At 48.5% G+C, this 15,187-nt stretch overlaps 1 protein-coding gene across 1 annotated transcript in view; it reads left to right on the top strand.

Annotated features, from left to right (window-relative positions):
• IGSF21 (immunoglobin superfamily member 21) overlaps nucleotides 1–15,187 on the top strand; it is a 272,866-nt gene that overhangs the window by 115,956 nt on the left and 141,723 nt on the right. The window contains exon 2 of the mRNA XM_034956717.3: nucleotides 4,150–4,262. Within this exon, the coding sequence (XP_034812608.3) occupies nucleotides 4,150–4,262 (113 nt within the window). The remainder of the gene's footprint in view (nucleotides 1–4,149; nucleotides 4,263–15,187) is intronic.

Below are 15,187 nucleotides of genomic sequence, written 5' to 3'. Positions count from 1 at the left end.
GCACTGGTTGCTGCCTGAGCTGCTGAAAAAATGGGAGTGAGAGTGCTGGGAAAACTAAGTGACACATGCTCAGGCAAGGAGTTTTAATCCTTAGAGCTAAACCTGTCTCTGCAGCCTGGAAACCCCACTCCCTCAGCTTCCTGCGGGGATGAGAAGGGGAGTGCCCAGCTACGAGCATTTCTCCTCCTGGCTGCTACCGTGACTCCAAGTAGGGCCATCCCTGGAATGGAAGGCACAGTCACTCCTGCCTCGGTTTACAGTGGTGTTTCCCGACATCTGTTTTCAAGGACTCCAGCAGGGCTGAGACTAGGGTGAAGCTAGCCAGGTGCACAGGGGGTAACATTCAAAGAGCCACCCACTCACTCTCAGGATGGTGCAATGAGACGGTGTCCTTTAATTTTGCACTGCAGGCCCCTCGCTTGTCTCACTGTATTCGCTCCCATTCCTGGCTCAGGTTCTACAAGATGCTCTGAAAAAGATGGGCTCCAGAGTGTAAAATATGAAGAAAAATTTCCCACTCTGGCCCAAACTTGGAGGGTCACAAGGCACTGTGAGCACACACTCCAGCTTCAGGGCCTTTGCGCTTGACATGTCTTCTGTCTGGAATGCTCTCTCCTCAATACCCCTATGGCTCACACCTTCCTTTATTCCAGCCTCCTCAGAAGGGCCTCCCAGGGCCCCTCTGGCTAAAGAAGCCCCTCCCCCATTGCCTTCTATCACCTCACTCTGCTTTGCTTTTCCTCATTATGTTTATCACCACTGGACATATTTTCCATCATTTATTTGATTATGGGCTCTTCTGCTAAACTGGCAGCTCCATGAGGACAGGGACGTGTCTATTGTTACTGATATGTCCCCATTGCCTACAACGGTGCCTGGTACGGAATAGATTCTCAATTAATTTGTTTTTCATGCATAAAGGAAAGACAGGAAGAAGGAAGGAGAGAAAGTTAAGAGAAGTCCTGAAGGGAAGAACGGGTTTAATTATACTTAACCCAATATCTCTTAAAATTCATGGATGTTGGAAATCATGTTTTCCTGCCAGACATGGTGGCTCATGCCTGTAATTCTAGCACTTTGGGAGGCCCAGGCGGGCGGATCACTTGAGGTCAGGAGTTTGAGATCACCCTGGCCGACATGGTGAAACCCCATCTCTACTAAAAATACAAAAATTAGCTGGGTATGGTGGCAAGCACCTGTAATCCCAGCTACTCAGGAGGCTGAGGCAGGAGAATTGCCTGAACCCAGTAGGTGGAGGCTGCAGTGAGCCAAGATCACAACACTGCACTCCAGCCTGGATGACAGAGTGAGACTCTGTATCTCTCTCTCTCTCTCTCTCTCTCTCTCACACACACACACACACACACACACACACACACACACAAAGAAATCATGTTTCCTGAAACACTGGTGAGAAGATCCCTATTCTCTGCACACTCTGGGAAAAGCTGTCTTGTCTTAACCTGTCAGAGCCGCCCCACTCCTGCACACACCTCCTGATTCACCTCTAAGACTGAGTGCGTACGCAGTGGGCTCTCTGATCTCACCCTGGCATGCCTCTGTGAATTCTACTGCCCCAGACATCTGCTGCACCTGCCAGTGCTCCTAACACTACCACCCAATCACCAGAGCTGCAACCACTCAGCTACTTGCCCTCCCCGCCACCGCCACACTTACACTTGCAATTCCCTCATGGCTTGCCAACAAATGGTGACCCTCCATCCCGCCCTGCCTGCCTCACAGGCACACACCATCTGCACCCACCTCGGGCTGCTCAAAGATTTATGCATCTGAGAATATGTCCTTCCCTCCTCTTTCCAGTGGGAGGAGGACCTTCATGAGCCTTGATCTCATCAGCCATCTGGACTGATGATGCTCAACTCATAACTATATCTGCAAAGGTGAGAGAGAGCCCAGGGGAGGGCAGCCTCACTGGAAGATTGAGCCACGTGGCTCAGAATTGTGGCCATGGGGTCAGGTCCTCAACTCCTATCACCGTTCCTGCCACAATGCCCATCCTCCATCTTTAGGGCTGGAAGAAAAAAGTATGCAGGCTGCAGATGTACAGTGTTTGCCACTTTCTCTCACCTCTTCCGAGAGGCTGTAATAGCGTGGTGGTTGTCATGGAGCCCAAAGGTTTGGGTTTGAATTCCAGCTCTGTAACTTGCAGCTGTGTGATCTGGCAGGGGACTTCACCTCTTGGTTCACTCACAGAAAGTGGGAATCATAATAGTTCCTCTCTCCTAGGAGTGTCCTGGTGATTAAGTGAGTAGATGCATATCATATCAAGTGCTTAGCCCAGTGCCTGTCACAAAGCAGGTGTGGACATGTGAGCCAGTATCACGATGTTACACTCGGGCTTGGCTTGCCCGGAGGTCTCCCTTTCCGTGGGGTCTGTCCTCCTGAAGGTGGCCTCCTTGTTTGTCATGCCCCATGGCTGGGATCATCCAGGCTGGATCAGGTTCCCTCTGTGCCCACCCACAGGCCCCCGTCCGCCTACCTAGAGGCTGGCTGGTCACCTGAGTGGTGACTGTGTTGGGCATCTCTGTCTCGCCCTCACTGCTTGTTCTTGGAGGGCCGGGCAATGCCTGGGTCTCTGCTTCCCAGATCCTGGCCCCAGGCCCGCACAGGGTAGGTGGGAGTGAACTGGGGTTGAGTAAATGAGGAAAGGAGGATCCGGATTGGTCCTTCTGATCTTGGAAGTTGGACCGGTTGGTTCTGGTCGTGGCTTTGTCAGACCAAGTGGGCTCCAGGGCTATCCAGGAGCTTGACCTCCGGCCTAAGTTACAGGCCACCCTGGAGTGAGCCCCATGCCTTGCCCCTCACCCTGGAGGCTGGGTCCTGAAGCCGTGGACCATGCAGGTCCACTCTGACTCCAACTTCCAAATTGATCCTCTCCAGGTCCATTTGTTTGTTTTGTTTTTTGTTTTCCTGGAGTGTTGTAACCATTGAGTTCCAGGCAGGGGTCAGGCCCATGGGCTCCATCTATTCAGCTTGCCTGCACAATTGAAATCTTCGAACCCATCCTGGCTAGTTTTCTCATTAAGACTATCGGACTGGATTGATCCATTAGATCAATGACTGGACATCAGCCAGCAGGAAGCCGATCAGATGAGCCTGGATGATCAGCCCAGGAATGAGGTTCTCCTCGGAACTACGGTGAAGGTCCAGGCCTCTGGGATGGGGCTAGTGGAGGCAGAGGAGTGGGTTAGAGGCCTCACCAGACTGGACTTTGGTGTGGAGAGAGCAGTGTCCCCAAGGTGTGGCTACCAGGGCAAGAGTCCCAGCGTCTGCTCCAGGCACTCCCAGGGGCAGCTGGTAGTAGTCCAGGAAGCATCACCTGGTGTTTGCAACGAGTTCAGACTCCTCCCCAGATAGTGGGTCTATAATGGACTTCTCTAGCATATCACCACTGCCATGGCCAAGGCTTGGACCCGACCCTCCCTTTAGGTGGCAAAGTATGTGTGGTGGGAAAGCCAATGGCGGGTGTTAAGGAAGCCAATGGTGGTTTCCCAGGGCTCTCTTTTTACCAGGAGTCATTTGTTTATGAGGTTGGAAATGGAGGAGTATGGGCACTTAGAACACCATGTCCCAGTGTGTATTTCTCAGATCCTGGCTGCGTAGGATGGTGATGGGGCTTAAGGGGTGGCTGAGCGACCCATATTCAAATAGGTTTGGAAATGCCAAGTAAATACATTTCGGCATTCATTTCCTGCAGGACCGAATAGATGAATCATGAATGCCACAACTCTAAAAAGGGGTGGAGGGGCGATGTTGGGGCACAGAAGCCTTCTCTGGGGTATCTTATAGAAATACATTGAGGCTGTTCTTGGAGGTGTCAGCAGGTCCTACCTTCAGGGAAAAATGTGTCCCAAGCAGAAGTGTTTTTGGTTTGGAGGGATCCATTGGAGCCAGGGAGGCAGCCAAAAAGGAGATGTTGAAGAGACGGAAGAAGAGGGTGATTGGCTCCATTTGGGCCTGCAGTCACCATTCACAGAAACCACAGTGTGAACAGCGTCACTCAAAGTTGTGCAACTACAGACCCCAAACTTCCCTCCTCTGTCTGCTGTCTCCCTGGCCCTGCCCTCATCAGCCTAGCCCCCCTGATCTGCTCGTGCCCTTACCACCCCTTTCTCCTCTCTTCTGTAGGCTACCTGACAGTCAACATTGAGCCTCTCCCCCCTGTGGTGGCTGGAGACGCCGTGACTTTGAAGTGTAACTTCAAGACAGATGGGCGCATGCGGGAGATCGTGTGGTACCGGGTAAGTCACTACTACTGCCCCCTTCATGCCCATGGCCAGGACTGGTGTGAGGTCCTCAGAGCCCTCTGGACACCCTCACTGGTGTAGCTATGACCTCAGCCCTGACCCAGTCCTGAGTTGTCCTGGGCATCTGCTGGGTCCCCGCCCTCTGCTGACACCCTCCTTGGGTACTAGCCATCCCTTCTACCCTCAGGACTGATCTGGTTTCCACCTTCTTTGTGCTCCTATTATGCCCCTACGCTTGGAAAACTCCATTAGGCAAAGTAGAAGTTACTGAGAACACCCTGGACCCTGGGCACAGTGTAATCACAAGTGATATCTGATGGTGGAATTTTGAGCATGAGGCTTCGGATAATGTTTTTGGCAAGGGAGAGAGAAAAACAGGAAGGCTTCCTGCCTTTTGCAAAATCAAATCACAGAGATAGTCTGCCACCTAATCTGACTACATATAGGACTAATCCTGGTGTCTGGCACCATCTGAGAAGGGAATTGGTTAGAGATGAGCAGGTACCCACCTGCCCAGGGCCCAGGTGTTGGCACCAGGAAGAACAGCTTGGAATCTTGAGCACAAGGGGCCTTTTCAACCACTGAGTGAAATCTTCTTGTGTCTGGATGGGGCATCCCAGTCTTCTATCCCTTTGCCACAAAGGAATTGGGGCTGGGCTCAGAAGGTCCAGCGGGCAGTGATGCTATTCTTCCAATGCATGCTCGAGTGTGCACAGATAAAGGCACCACCATCTTGGGGGAGAACTCCTCTTCTGTCATCTAAACAGGGGTTGGCAACATTTTTTGGTGAAGACTGAGATTGTAAATATTCTCCTGTCTGCCAAACATTCAGTCTTGGTTACAGTTACTCAACTCTGCTGATATGGCATCAAAACAGCCACAGACAGTGTGTAAATGAAAGGGCATGGCTGTGTGTCAATGAAACTTTACTCATGGGCACCAAAGTCTGAATTTTGTACAAGGTTCACGTGTCATAATTTCTTCTTCTTTTTATTTTTTTTCAATGATTAAAAAAGGTAAAAACTGTTCTTAGCTCGCTGGCTGTACAGAACAGGCTATAGAATGACTTGGTTCATGGGCTATAGTTTGCAAATCCCTGATCAGAAACCACGCTTTCCTAATCTTTGTTGCCCTTTCTTCAAATGAAACGGATGGATAGCACAGTTAGGTGGAGCTGTTCTGGAGGAAGTGATGGAGCGTGGAAGAGAGGGCAAGGAAGGTGGGGGGTGGGCACCAAACTGTGATTCAAGATCTAGAGCTGGCTCCTCTGCTCCTTGGAGCTGTCACCACATCTACACACAGAGCATGGAAACTCAGTGTTAGAGGAATCCCTGGGGCATGCGTGCTGTTCATAGTCTTGACTCAGAACAGCTCTCTTCAGTCTCCTTCTTGCTCTTCGTCCAGGTGAGCTTTGAACCAGCCTGTCTTGGCTGCTCTGCTTTGCATTTTCGGTCTCTGATTCATGGTTTGCTTGTTGTTGCTATTTTGTTGGCTGTGATCTGCACTCCTTCTAATCAAAAATCGTAGTTCTCTATTTCAGCATTGCAGTCTCTCCTGTTTAGAGTTAATTCTAGTGCCCTCCACCCAAGCTCTTCAGGTAGCCTGGGCCTCACAGGTGTGAACCTGACATCCAGCACCCTAGAGGGTCCCAGCCTTAAGGAAGGGTGCCATCCTAGATAGATCAGTGGGCCTAGAGAAAGTCAAGGCATATGTTAAATAGTGCCATGAACTGAATCACTAAGAGGTGTATTTACAGGATATGGGAACTGCTTGGCTGACACAGGCTGGGAGCATCTCATTAGCACCTGGCAGAAGGACAGGGATAAATTAACTCCAGCTCACTGCTGATGATGGGACCACATCTCTCCCTCAGCCATCCCATAGATGGGATCAGAGGGAGGGGTGGTGAAAGACAGATAGAAATATAGAGACCCAGTGGGAACAGTTAATGGAGCGAAATGGAAGGAAGTTTGGAGATGGGAAAATAGCAGTGGGCACCTCATTGCCTTCCAAGCTCTTGAAGCAACTGTCCTCCCTCCGGTTTGAAATCAAATGTTACCATAGTCACAGTGGTGAAAATCTCCCTGCAGAGGCTCCTGCTGGAGTTATGGGCAATGCTAGTGCCAGGCTGTGCCCAGGTGTAGAAGCCAGGAGCAGGTTTCCACATGGCTTGACTTGATGTTCTTGAAGATGGTGAGCAGGACTGGGGCAGGAGGATCCATGTCCTGGGCTGGACAGAGACTCTCCTTTTTCTTCGCCATCCTCCGGTAGGGAGACCCTCCTCTCTCCCCCACTCTTGCTGCCTAACCTTGATGCCACTGGTAGTTTTAAGAATCAGTGGCATCTCTTACCATTGTCAGGCGCTGCATATCGGGCCATGGTAGGCTGCACTAATTAATTTATTTTATTTCATTTCACATCCTTTGACTGAGGGCCTCTGGAGCAGGCATATGCAGATGTATGCAAATCACATGCAAATCACCCACTAGAGCCAAATGCCTGGGCCCTTGTAATTCTGTAGCTGGATGGAGGTGGTGGCTCAGCTGACTGGTTACTGTCCTCAGGTCTCAGGGAGACCACGTGCCCGCCTATGATGGGAAGGATGGGGGCAGAGGAAGGAAGGAAATTCCAGGGAAGGGCTCCGTGTGGCCAGTTTTTGCTTTCTGCCACTCTAGCTTTCTCTAGTGATTGTCTCTCTTCCCAAAGAGGCAGCTGAAGGGAGAGAGATAAGAGCCTACCAAGATGGGGGCTCCAGGAGTCAAGGTCAGGGCAGGGCTTCCAGAGGGAATGGGAGCAGCAGCAACAGGAGCTCCAGTCTCCTTCTCCAGCCAGACCCTCCTCTGACCCCTTCCTCCCCTGCCAGACGAACCCCCCACTGTGGCTTCCTTCCCCATCTCCCTCTCCCCGCAGCCTGCCCCCCTCCTCCAAGCAGGGAGCTGCCGAGTGCTGTTTGTTTTCTGTACGTGTGTTTGCTTCCCGTCCCAGCTTCCTTTCTCCATCCTCTGTGAATGAGCTTACAGAGCCCGGCTTGGAAGGAAATGAATAGATTACACAGGCCCAGTCAGGACTGTGTCTCCAACCCCGTTAGAAGGAAGAAGCAGGGCATTGTGATGAGGCCGCCACTGCCTGCTCAGCACAGTGGGCACAAAATGGCCCAAAACATGTGTCAAGCCCAGCAGCCTCCCCTCTGGTCCTAAATACATTATCTTAGCAAAGGGATCATCCTGAGCTGTCAGAAAACATCATGAATGCATTGGATTCTTTGGGTAAATCAGGGCAGCTGATGAAATTATCTGAAGCCATAGGGATCACCTAACCTTGGAGCTAACAAAACCTCTGGCTGGATATTTGGGAAGGTCTTGCTTGTGGACCCCTCAAGGGAGGGGAAGGAAATTGGGAGGAAGTGGCAAGAGCCTGACTCTTGGACACTTTACCCCCATGGTCTGGCCAAGTGGGGAGGAGCTCGGCCCGTTTGTAGAATAAGATGCCAAAACTATGAGAATAGACTCAAGGAAGTATGTGTAATCATAGCCCCTTGGTCTGGGTTGTCCAATATGGTAGCCACCAGTCACACGTGGATGTTAACATTTAAATTAAATCAAATTAATTTTAAAATTCATTTCCTCAGTCAGACTAGCCACATTTCAAGTGCTCACTAGCCACCTATAGCTGGTGGCCTCCATATTGGACAGATGAAGTATAGCACGTTCCCATCACTGCAGGAAGTTTCACTGGATAACCTGCTGTAGAACATTGAGATTTTCTTTTGCAGCCTCTGGAATACACTGTGCTCACCTGACAAGAGAATAGCAGTGAGTGCTCATTGAGTCAGTTTTCCAGGCAAACTTGCCCTGAAATGAATTTTAGTAAGATGGATCTCATTTGGTAACCTGACATCATTAGATCGTGTGTGTGTATGTGTGTGTGTGTGTGTGTGTGTGTGTGTGTGTGTGGTGGGGGAGGGTGAAAAAAGGGAGATGGTCATCATGCTCAAATCACTTCTTTGAAAACATAAAGATGTCAAGAGAGTTGTCATCCCTCTAAGGTGCTGAGTATCGTAGTTGTCTATTAAAGCCCTGTCCAACGTGAGGATGCTTTTCACCATCCCCCTCTGCTTTCTCCACTGTTACATGGGTTCATCTCCCAGATTTGAGTGTCCAGGCTTCATCTTCACAGCTCATATAGATAAGCTCCAGAGAGCTTTTTTTTTTTTTTTTTTTGGCTAATAGAGTAGGGGTGCAATTCCATACTTCACCAGTAGGAGGCTGTCAGCTAATAACTAATCTACCCTAGCACTTAAGTTGGGACTTGGTTCAAGAAAATGAATAATAAATAATGTTCTTTACTTAATCATTCCTATTTACATCTGTAACTGGGGACTTATTTATTAATGCTGCTTATACTAATTTGAGTGGCTGACATTATTGAGCCTTTACTATGTGTGAGCACTAGATCAAGTGCTTTACATACGTGATGACATTTCATTTTCATATTTTCACTGAAAGGTAGATACTATGATTAATTCTATTTTCCAGATGAAGAAACTGAGGCCATTCGAAGAGACTGTGTCTCGGGTCATGTTGCCTTCCCTGACTTCTCCAGAAAGCTGTAGGCACACCCTCCTCCATGAATCCTCTGTGTGGGTCTTTACACTAGTGCTTACCTCATCATGTCAAAATACCTGCCCCTGGACCATGACTATCTGAAGAGCAAAGACTATGTCTTTTCTCCTGCTGTATTCTTGACACCTAGAGCAGAGTCACCTCAGTGAACATTTGCTAAATTAACAAATCATGGAGCTATAATGTGCACCTGTTGACAGACCATGCTATGTAGCCCACTTCTGTCTCATGTGGGCATCTGTGTAATGTTGATAGTATCTGTTGGTCAGGGGGTGGGGAGTGTGGGTCTTTGGATACTCAGGGGGCTTTGTTAAGTATGAAGGAAAAGGGAACATTTCTTATTAGGAAACACTGTCTGAACTCATTTGGTTGGAGGCCGCCTGCCCAGCAGGCAAAGCCGAAGGTCTGTTTATATCATGGAACTCCATTAAACAGCCACAGAGAATCATGGGAGTTTAACCTTTTACAGCAGTTTTTATCATCCCTCCTTTGTTTTCACTCCTTCTTTTACAATTTGTTCCCAGGAGCCACTCTGGGCCCAGGTTACAAGGCCACAGAAAAGAGAGCCAGATAGAGAGAGAAGGAGATCTACAAACAGTGATAACATCCCTGCTTTCAGTACCCCCTTATCTCACCTTTTTCACCATGTGGGAAGATGCATACCTGGGTGTGTGTTTTGTGGTGCAGATGATGCGACCTCGCCAGGTGATCGTCCCCTCTGGGTTCTGCTGGATGCCTCTGCAATGAGGGTTTGTGGTTGCTTGGGACCATTTGAAAAGGAATTGAGACTAGAGGCTGGGAAGGCTGAGGTAGGAAGAGAGAGGACTTGAGCATCAGAATACCTGTGTGTGAGTTTGACCTTGGGTGGTGACCTAACCTTTCAGCCTTTTAGAAACTTCACCTGAAATTGGGCATGAAAACATGTATTTTGTAAGCTTAAATGAGATAATGTCTGCAACCAAAAGATCCCATTGTTCAGCTCATTGTGGCACCTATTCAATGATAGCTATTGTCATTTCATGTCTGTTGATAGCTTACAGGATCTAGAGAGGGAAATTATAGAATAAGAGGGGAAGGTATTTGGGGAGGATCACCACGGTTAGATTCCTTGAATTCCATCCTACCACCTGCATTCCCAAGGGATATGGGCAGAGACAACGCTTTAAATGGTTATGCTGGTGAACTCACTGGGTTTCAATTCTTGGAAACCCAGTGGCTTAATACAGTTAAGCCATTTCAATGGATTTTAGCTCTCCCTGAAACAGGGAGCTATTTCAAAATGGCTTTACTATCATTGGCTCTCTCTCAGTCCCAGCCCTTCACAATGTTTCATTATTTGAAGCAAAACTGAAAATGATGATCCTAAGGAGACAGGAGACAATACAGTCCAACCATATCATAAGGGCAAGAAGGTAGGTACACTCTCGGGTGACCAAGAGAGACCAGCACCAAGGTCCCAGAGGATGGGTCTAGACAACCCCTGTGGCCCTTCTTGCTTGGCAGCCACTCATCCTGGCTGCTCTTTGCTACTCCTCTGACCCCACATTCTGATCTTGAGTTCAGATCTTACAGATATAAGTCTGGAAAAGGATGTGAGTGAGGAAGACAAAAGCCAGGGTTGAGCCAACCCAACTTGCCTTGTCTAGGCCTCCTTCCCCAACCCCTGGCCTTCCAAAGAGCCAGGTTCTCCCTGATGAGGTATGTCCAGTGCTCAGTCTTATCATATCAGTCACATGGGAAGGAAGAGAAGGCAGCCAGAGAGGGCCCACCAAACAATAGTTGATTTTACAACAAATGTAATAACACATAAAGAGGAAATAAGAACAAGTTCCCAGGTCTACTTCCATTGTAATCTGTATTCGTCTGTTCTTATGCTGCTATAAAGAACTGCTTAATACTGGGTAATTTATAAAGGAAAGAGGTTTAATTAACTCACAATTCTGCAGGGCTGGGGAGGCCTCAGGAAACTTACAATCATGGTGGAAAGGGAAGCGAACACGTCCTTCTTCACATGGTGGCAGGGAGAAGTGCCAGCAGGGGAAATGCCAGGTGCTTATAAAACCATCATGTCTTGTGAGAACTCACTATCATGAGAACAGCATGGGGAAAACCATCTCCATGATCCAATCACCTCCCACCGAGTCCCTTTCACGACACATGGGGATTATGGGAACCACAATTCAAGACGAGATTTGGGTGGGGGCACAGCCAAACCATATCACAATCCTTTAATTCAACCCCAAGGAAAACTCCACCCCTAACCACAGCTGTTAAGTTGTAACCATCCAGACTCAACACACTGAGCTCCTCCTCCTGGGGATGGGGTGATGGGAGAAACCTTCAGCTCCCTCTAGAGGCCAGAGTGTGAATCACAATCATTGCAGCCCTGATCCTTGATCTTTAATGGAAGTTCTATTGGAAACCGGCAGGGGTCCCTCACTCTTGACACCTCATTAGACTTTTCAGAGGCCACTAAAAATACACTGTTGCCGGAGACTCATTCTACAGTTATTGAATCTGAATTTCCAGGACTGGAGCCTCAAGGCATTTGTACTTTTAACGAGTTCCCCAGATGACAGTGACGCACTCAACCCAGCCAGGGAGTATGTCATGGCGTTTGTGAAACTCTGATAGAGGGAGCTGTTCCATGCACTCATCCAACATTAATTCAACACATATTTATGAAACCAGGATGGTTCTAGGCACTGGGATTTCATCAAGGAAGAAGACAAGATCCTGTGCTCACACAGTTTACCATGGGGGAGGAGTTAAAAAGATAAACAAATAAGAAAGATACCAGCTAATGATAAGCGCAGTGCATATAATTAAAATCGAGTGGTGGGATAGAAAGGGATTGTGTGGTCAGGAAAAGACATTTAAGCTGAGATCGCAAAGGCAACAGGAAACCTACCATGCCAAGGGAAGAAGGCAGAACAATCCAAGCAGAGGGGAAAGCAAATGCAAGACAGTTCTGTGGGAAAAAGTTTTGTGTGTTCAAATAACAGAAAGTGCATGTGGCTGGAACAAAACGAATAGGGGGTGATGTTGGAAAAATGGGCAGAGACCATTCATACCGGGCCCTGTGCCATAAGAAACTGAATCTGGAGTTATTCTAAGGGCACCAGGAAGCATTGAGTTTAAGCAGAGAAGTAACAGGATCTGGTTTACTTTATTAAAAAGGTCACTTCTGGGTGGAGAATGGTTTGCAGAGGAGGTGAGAAACTGGCAGCAGAGGGGTCACTTGGAGGTTAGAATAGTTCAGGCAAGAGGCAACAGTGGTTTGGTTGACTACCAGGATGGTGGTAGTGGAGATGATGGAAGGGAAAAATGTTCTGCTTATGATTTGCAGGTAGAAGTTAAGGGCTTGCTAACATGTGGAAGGGATGAGAGAAGGGGGGATTCAGGATGACTCCCTGCTTTGGGGCTTCGGCTGGGTTTGCAGGAGCAGTGCTATTTAATGAGACAGGGAGGACAGGACAGGAGAAGCAGGTTGCAAGGTGATATGGTTTGGCTATGTCCCCACCCAAATCTCAGTTTGAATTGTAATAATTTCCATGTGTCAAGGGTGGGGCCAGGTGGAGATAATTGAATCATGGGGGCAGCTTCCCCCATACTGTTCTCCTGGTAGTGAATAAGTCTCATGAGATCTGATGGTTTTATAAATGGGAGTTCCCCTGCACAAGCTCCTCTTGCCTGCCACCATGTAAGAGGTGACTTTGATTCTCATTTGCCTTCCACCATGATTGTGAGGCCTCCTCAGCCATGTGGAACTGTGAGTTCATTAAACTGTCCTTTTATAAATTACCCAGTCCCAGGTTTGTCTTTATTAGCAGTGTAAGAACAGACTAATACACAGGGACAGGCGTCAAGCACTCTCTGTTGGCCATGTTAAGCTGGGAGTGCCTCTAAGACATGGAGATGGAGCTGCTGCAGCTGCTGTTGAGGCCACAAATCTGGAATGTTGGGGAGAGGTGAAGCCTGGAGACTTATACTTGGCATTGTCAGAGAATGGATGGTACCCAGTGCTAGACCCTTGGGCACTCCAATATTTAGAGATAGAAAAGTAGACCAACAGAGAGGCTGAGAAGGAGGAGGAACAGCCAGCAAGATGTGAAGACGGTGAGGAGAGTGGAGTGTCCTGGATTCCAAGAGAAGAAAGTGGTTTCAGAAATAACATAGTCAGCTGTCAGCTAGCTGTGTCTCACACTCCAGTGAGTGACTTGAGAGCAGAGAAATGACCATGAACTTGGTAACATATGGAGCCCACTGGGGACCTGGGCAAGGGCAGAGTCCTTGGAGGTCCTGGGGGCTAATGCCTAGCTAGAGTGGGCTGAGGGGTGCATTGAGATCAGCAGTAACATGGCCTTGAGATTTTGTCTAGTAAAGAGTTTTGAGCTTGAACATCTGAACAAACCTTTGCAAGTAACATGAAGACCCAATTGCTTCTATTGAATCCACTCCTATTTGCATGTCATTCATAAAATTCCAAGCCCACTGTCTTTTCCTACCATCCTTAGCCTTTCAATCTGGGACTGGTGACAGCCTCGCTCTCCTCATCGAGAATGTGAAAGTGGCAGCCGAGAGGGTTTAGGGGATTCTAGTGTAACTGAAAAATGCATTTGGTATTTGAAAGAAAAATCCTGCTCTACCATTTAATTAACTCAGTGGCCTTGGATGACAACTATTCCCAAAACTTCCTAGGCACAGTACACAGGTCTGAAGGTATAAAGAAGGACAGGTGGGCCCACTCCCCTCGAGGGGAGTGCTTCCCGTCCAGTTGCCCATCATCAAGTTGTTAAGTTCTGTTTCATCATCTGGCCAGTGGGCTTGACTGCACTTTCCCTAAGGATCTCACAAAGATTTGTGCAAAACAGACGAAAAGCCCCACAGACGAGCTGCTTCTGTCCCCCGTGGCGCAGGGGAAATAGGCTTCACATATATTACTTCATCTTCTCTTTTCTGCCTGGGCAAATCTTACTCATTCTCTCCTCTATGAAGCCTTCTGACCCCTCTCACCAAAGCAGAATTAAGAGATCACCTGCTGTGTTCTCTCAACGTTTTGTACATTCTTCGATTAGAGAGACAGCACCTGGTAGCTTAGTTATTCATCTTTGCATCTCTTGCGGAGTTTTATTTTTCCGCTTCTCCTATGTGTCATTCATAAAATTACAAGTCCATTGTCTTTAGCCTTTCAATCTGGAACTGGTAGCAGCCTTGCACTCCTACTTGAAAATGTGAAAGTGGCTTCCCAGAGACTTTAGGGGATTCCAATGTAATTAAACAATATATTTGGTATTTGAAAGAAAGATCCCGCTCTAGCCCTTCATTTATGAATGATCCTTGGGCCAGGGATTCTATGTGGGGGCCTCAGGGTCCCTAGGAAATATGTGGATGGGCTTCTGGGGGTGCTCAAAACCCCAGAAAATATGCCTAATATGTTGTGTGTGTTTTTGTGGGAGAAAGGTGCAGAATATTCTCAAAGGACTCTGTGATGCCCCCATGCCCCAACTGAAAAACCCAGGAAATGCAACAGCAGGCATGCAGGTGTTCGCTGAGTGTGAAATGTGTAGGGCATCTCATTATCTCCACTCTTGGGTCATCAAGGTCCATATTTAGGTTGGCTCTACCAGACCCTGTAGCTGCGAGGTTGTGCCAGATGGCCCATGAGTGGTCCACGAGCTTCCAAGGAGTGCAGTGCGGAATGGGGGTGAGAGGTGAGGCAGTCAACCTTAGGCAGGAAGAGCTGCTGTGTGATTGGGATCCGTCCAGGCACCACAGCTTAGTCAGCCTGGATTTGTGCACAGGTGCCCTTGGACGGGAAGAGGAGATAAGAAGCAGGGTGGTGGGGGAAGGCTGGCTTTGGCCACACGTCACTGTTCTCCCTGGCTTGAAGGGGAGGGGTTTTTGACCAAGCAAATCCATCTTCTCTTGGGGATTAAGATCAGTTTCTGATAATGGCAAGGAGACTACTTCCCTGGTCCACACGGGGTTGATAAGAGCTCTTGGCTCCCAAACTCTTGAGAGGGGGTGCCAACAGCTGAAGTGGACAACCAAATAACCAGGTGTTTTATTGGACCACATGCAGAGTCCACCAGTGATGGGCTCCCACACTGGATGGGTGAGAAGGACATGGCATATCTAAGGATAACACACTGATGGCTCAGCTCACTTCACTTACCAAGAAAAGTAAAGAGCAAGGGCCTGGGACATACCATCCTGCTGTGTGATCTTGAAGAAACCACAACCCCTCTCTGAGCTCCAGGATCTTCATAGGTAAAATAAAAGCGTGCAGTGAGA

The sequence above is a fragment of the Pan paniscus genome, chromosome 1 (genome assembly GCF_029289425.2).
Source record: "Pan paniscus chromosome 1, NHGRI_mPanPan1-v2.0_pri, whole genome shotgun sequence".
NCBI lineage: Eukaryota > Metazoa > Chordata > Mammalia > Primates > Hominidae > Pan > Pan paniscus.
Note: the sequence above shows the minus strand (reverse complement) of the source record. Positions and strands in the feature narration are given on the sequence as shown.